General features: G+C 43.4%; 1 protein-coding gene across 1 annotated transcript in view; it reads left to right on the forward strand.

Moving 5' to 3' along the window:
• LOC142572722 (uncharacterized) overlaps positions 1–3,191 on the forward strand; it is a 33,931-nt gene extending 30,740 nt beyond the window's left edge. The window contains exon 5 of the mRNA XM_075682025.1: positions 2,881–3,191. Coding sequence (XP_075538140.1) covers positions 2,881–2,971 — 91 coding nt within the window. The 3' untranslated portion in view covers positions 2,972–3,191. The remainder of the gene's footprint in view (positions 1–2,880) is intronic.
• The last annotated feature ends 2,809 nt before the right edge of the window (positions 3,192–6,000 follow it).

Here is a 6,000-nt window from a genome sequence, read left to right on the forward strand (position 1 = left end):
CCACTGCTCAGCGCTGAATGTGTGTTTGGTGTGTTGTGCTTGAAACGAATGGTGCAGCCGTGCAGCGGGGTTGGCGGAGGAGCAGAGTGGCTTAGGGGCTCCGTTTGCGCGTTCACAGACATGTGCTCCCGTCTTGGTCTCATTAGCGGCTGTCGCGGGATTGTGGTATGCTAGCTCCTTGCCTGCCTAGTATGAAGTTTACGACACTAACACACAGCATGTTCACGTTTTTCCGCGCTATATATGTCATTTGCATGACGGCCGAGTTGAAAACGAGACGTATGTCTGTGTTCTTCGCGTTTGTGTGTTGTAAATTACTTTCTATTGTGGAAGTTCTGGGAGTCTTATTACGCAAGGAGTGCGAACGTAAACATAAACACATGTGTGTCTGAAATTTTGAATTACCCATAATACCCTTTACTACTGATAAGCGGGCTACACGGCCTGTGTGAATCAGCTACCTTATGTTGCGACGCTCTTCCGTGTGGTAGACTGATGCATGGTGCGCGTTTATTTCTGTACAGTTGTAAAACCCATTCGTTTGTTCACACAATACAAATGTACGGCTTCTTCGCCGCAGTACACTTTAGTTACGCGGTGAAGCATACTAAATGTGGGAGGGCGCCGCTATCAGCCAACATAATATGTCCACTTAGGCGACCTGAAAGGCGGCGGGTGCGCGAGTGTGTAATTAAAGAAATCTTATTATATCCAGTGACAGTGGCCCCTTTTCACTTTTAGTATGCTTCACCGCAGTACATTGCTTAGGCTTCATCGCGAAATATTAGTGTATTGCGAGAAAGATAATCGTAAAAAGCCTAATTATGCAACGTTTCTTTTGTAGCTTGCTACACCGCAATACAGTGGTGTAAATAAGCATTGTGCAGTAAAGCATACTAAGAGTAGAAAGGGCACGTAGGTTTACACTGTGCTCATTATTTTCAATTGTGACAATTAGCAAGTGCATCTGTGCTCGTGGTAAGCTTCATTGACAATTCTTTGTACATCACAAATGCATATTGCAGCGAAGCTTACTAAAGCACATTCGCCATTTTGTAACATTATTCACCTTCAATGCAGAAGCACAATGCGAATTCTTGCCCCTGCTTTTGGCTGGACTGCACATGCTCTTTGAGAATTGATTCATTTCATTGATTCATTCTTTGATTAAGCGCGAGACCTAGCAATGGGTAGCCCAAATATAGATTTGAGAAAACCAAAACGAATTGAGCAGTAAGAAGCTAAAGGGTTGTTTTGGTGTAGACCAGTGGTCAAGTCCAGATATGAAAGAGGAGGAAGAAAAGCCGAGTCTTTCCACTTCAACACTGGGAGGCACAACTCCCACAAATAAATACGACTCTTACTTATTTGACTTTTTTAAGGGGATTACCGTATTGCATTGGCAAGTGTTCACTTCAACAAACACTGTATGAAGTAAGCTTCCTGCGCATATTTCACCAGCTACTGCATCATTGCTTCACATTATAAGTGAAACTGCAATTTTCTTTATGCCACAACTTGCCCAATCTTGTGTTTTGCAGTAGCATGTTAGCAGTGCTATTAAGGCACTTAAATACTCATGAATAGTAGTAGAGAGAAAAAAATAAAAGTAAGAAAGCAGTGGCTTTTTGTGCGTAGGCTATGCATACACCTGGTGCTCTTATGGTCATTTTTTCCCTATCCTCTAAACCATTCTAAACAAGAAAAGTTTATACACAATTAGTTTATACGCAGACCATAACTAAACCACAGCGATCGTTGGTAAGCAAAGTATATTTATTTGGTTACATTTTCTGCAGCCGTGCTATTGGGCTTTCCTTCCTTCCTTTTCAGCTGTGCAGGTTCATTAAGAAGTGATGAGGCAGTTTGACAATTTTAATCGTTGAAAGACTTAGCGATACCTTTTTCGGGTTGTTTTTTCCTGGTTTCAGACTCTGCACATTGCATTTTAAGGCGTGTTTTCTGTGTTTGATGCTTTTTCTTTATGGGTAGGGCATGTCAACATTTTTTACACCATGTCAATTATGTGGTGCCATAGACTGTTTTTAGATGGAGTCTTGCCCTTTCATTCTGTACAATATGATGTCGGTTTTTTGTTTCCAAGGCTGTTTTACATTTGAGTGTGATTGTAGCATTTTGCTGTTCTGCCTTTGTCACCCAAGCTTGAAAGATTGCTACCCACTGCTGGTGGCATGATACATGTGACATTTGCAATATATGGCCACCATAAATGTAATAAATAGAAGTTAATTCAAGAATAGTGCCTTTGCAGCCATAAATTGTGGCTATAAGGGACAAGCAGTGCAGGTAGCACTGCTTGTGCAGAATATAGTGCAACTCTACTACTTTCAAACATCATTGTTCTTATCTGCATTTGTATAGATCCAGTTCTTGTGAACAACACACACCTGGTGGAAGAGTAGCTTGCACCTGTAGTTGGGGCCAATGAATAGCCAAATTTCTGCCTGTTTTCATGTTATTAGCATGTTATCAAAGGCAGTCGTTATTATAGTGACCTGTTTGCCCAGTGTAGAAGCTGCTGCAGGGAGTCAGGATCTTGTACACATCTTCAGCTTTGCAGGGGACACAGCATCTGGCACATATTTTGTCACAGGCCATGTCTTTGGGGCAAGTTGAGTTGACCCACTTGCAGAGGGAGAACCAAGCTTGTTGGATATGAAGTAAACCACCTGTACACTCAGTGCCCTTCTTTCATTTTGTGTGACATATGTGGTCATAGCGACCCTTGTTTTATGCACTTCTTGTCCGGCAGCAGTCTTTTGCACTTGAAACACTCGGCATAGCTTTCCGCAAACTGGACAGGAATAACACTGAAAAACCAGAAGATGTTAATAAATGCACTTGTTGTTGCTTCGACAGGCTCACCACAGCGATTTTCACCATCATCATGCCAAAAGATGCCACCAAGTCCCTTCCAGGAGGCCCTTGCAAAGTCTGTAGAATATGCTGAAGTGGATGTGACACCCCTGAAGGTGCAACAAACTTCAGCTGCTCATTCAAGCCAGACTTCTGTTCATTTTGTGTCTTCAGAGGATGAAGAGGATGCCTTCGAATTAAGTTCTGATGATGATGTAGTGTTTCGCAGACGTTTAAAGAAGAAAGCATTTGTGATCACTGACAGTGGTGATGAAACGCCTTGAATACCTTGTAATAAATTATTTTGCAATTGCCGTTGCTGACTGTAGCTTCTATTCCCCATTTGCGAAAATTGTAAATGCTAAAGACAAAGTTATGACAAAAATTTCCCGCCATATGCTTGTTCATTTCTGTCCATTTCAAAAATTCTGAGTGGATGCCTTGCAATAAGTAGTAGCAGTGGTTCTTAAAAACGAAAAAGCATGATACCTGCAACGGTGGACACCTCTACCATGATTTTTTGTAATTGCCGTGTGGTTAAAGTGAATATTGCTGCTCTGAAAAGATCAGAGTAATTTCTTTGTGCACTGCTGGCAGCCTTGTCATGCTATTGCTGGGAAGAGGCTTCCCCCAGCATTCTCCCAGATACACCTGTCCCACATTAGCCTCATTTCCTGGCTGGAATGGAAAAGGTGAAAATGAAGACAGACCAGGGGAAGGAGGGGAGGGGGAGGGAACGAGTGCTACAATTTGTTCCCCACTCCTCTCTATGTTCTAATGCCATCTTCGTCGCCAGTTTGTTGTAGCTTCGACGGGGCGGCCGGACGGAGGATTTACGGCATGAGGCCTAAACCGCCGGGGCGCGCAGCGTCATAAAGAGCCGGACTGTTTCAATCGAGGACCAGACAAAGACTGCTCTTTTATTTCTGCAAGGGGAAACAGCAGGCAACTTACAGCGTTTGGCGCTGAGTGGCGCCCTGACGTAAACGACCCAAAACCGAAACCAGAAGCCAACACAGGATACCACACTTATCATGCGAAGCTTCGTACAGTATGATGAGGAGGTAAATAAATGAGGGTGTTCCTCAAGGCCTTGTAGCATATGTCACGAGTTTGGAGCAACATGATGTATAGCACTTTTTTGATCGCATGCTATAGGTTTAGCAGGTGTGGCCATGGTTGAAGTGCAGTGCAAGGTCAAGAAAACATATCTATGAGCAGCACCCTGGTAAAGGAGACTTGGGAAAACTAGTGGGAAGCCTGTTGAATATCTGGTTGATCCACTTGCTGGCTCCATCAGGCAAAGTATGATAAAGAGAAGGAAGTCATCAACACATCAGAAGGTTTTTACATACACTGTGCTAAGGTCATAACGTGCCAACAAGTCTTAGTGCTCAGGCTATGCACGACCAACTACATATGCCTTCTGTTCGGACATCACTTATTGTAACTAGCCAGGATGGAGTGGACAAAAAAAAAAGGAACAGCAGCTCCATTGATTTGGTTTCACTGGTATCAACAGTATTTTGTAAGTGTACATTGCCATACTCCCCGATGCCTTCTTGGGTGACATCAGCAAGGACCAGCTTAAGGCAAGGAGACGTCTTTACAAGCTAAAAATACATGCATGCATGGAGAGTACATTGTGTCCAAAAAGTAGGCACTTCACAGGGGCACTGGAGAAGGAACACATTAACAGTGGGCAAAGACAAGCTACTAAACACCCAACACTGTTGCCATGTAACGACCTCTGAAACAATCCCTCTTAAAGAGGAAATCATCTTTGTGTATCCATAAAGAGGACAGATGGGCAAAGCCCCTTTAGTAATGCTGCCAGCTTCAAAAGCCCACTTTGCACATCCTGAATGCTTCCTTCTTACAACTTTGCTGGGTGCAAGCATTCTACTGTCCAAAAGCTGTCATTGAGAGCACTGTTGGTTTGGTGGCAATACAGTTCAGAAGCGATTGCAACAAACCTCCCTTCCTAGTTGGCCTGGATGCTCACGTACGGTGCTTATGAAGCAGCACCATGAGGCAAGCAAGGTGAACGGATGCCTCCAAGCCCTTGTTCATTTATCACACTGTTCTATTAGTAACAACCATGAGACTTGAAACCGACAAGCCCAAGTTCGGCACTCGCTTGGTTACTGCGGAGGATCCATAAAAAGCACAAAAACAGAAAACTCAAGGGAAAGGATAAAGCACCATTTAACACTTAATATTGCTGCAGCCCACCCCCTTCTTTTATTTTGTCTGGTCGTGCAACATCTTTTTACTATAGATAGGCATGAACTTAGGTGATGTTCCCAATCAGTGTCCAATCTTTATATACACTATGTGCTGGTTCAAAGAGGCTCGAAACACTGCAATGGAAGCTTCAAGTAGAAAAGGTGCCTGGAAGAAAAAAAAAGCTGTGCTGCAACCATCTCGGCAACATCTTGTCTCCTTAATAAAAATTGTGCTTCCATATCCGCTTGAGCCCTCCAGCTTAGAGTAAAGTACCAGTGCACTTATGAACAATGAATCAATTCTCAAAGAGCATGTGCAGCCCAGCCAAAAGCAGGGGCAAGAATCCGCATTGTGCTCCGGCACTAAAGGTGAGTAATGTTACAAAATGGCGAATGTGCTTTAGTAAGCTTCCCTGAAATATGAATTTGTAATGTACAAAGAATTGTCAATGAAGCTTACAACGAGCACAGATGCACTTGCAAATGATGTCACAATTGAAAATAATGAGCACAGTGTAAACCTACGTGCCCTTTCTACTCTTAGTAAGCTTTACTGCACGATGCTTATTTACACCCCTGTATTGCGGTGTAGCAAGCTACAAAAGAAACGTTGCATAATTAGGCTTTTTACGATTATCTTTCTCGCAATACACTAATATTTCGCGGTGGAGCCTAAGCAATGTACTGCGGTGAAGCATACTAAAAGTGAAAAGGGGCCACTGTCACTGGACATAATAAGATTTCTTTAATTACACACTCGCGCACCCACCGCCTCTCAGGTCGCCTAAGTGGACATATGTTGGCTGATAGCGGCCCCTCCCACTTTTAGTATGCTTCACCGCGTAACTAAAGTGTACTGCGGCGAAGAAGCCGTACATTTGTATTGATAGTGAAC

The sequence above is a fragment of the Dermacentor variabilis genome, chromosome 2 (genome assembly GCF_050947875.1).
Source record: "Dermacentor variabilis isolate Ectoservices chromosome 2, ASM5094787v1, whole genome shotgun sequence".
Taxonomy (NCBI): domain Eukaryota; kingdom Metazoa; phylum Arthropoda; class Arachnida; order Ixodida; family Ixodidae; genus Dermacentor; species Dermacentor variabilis.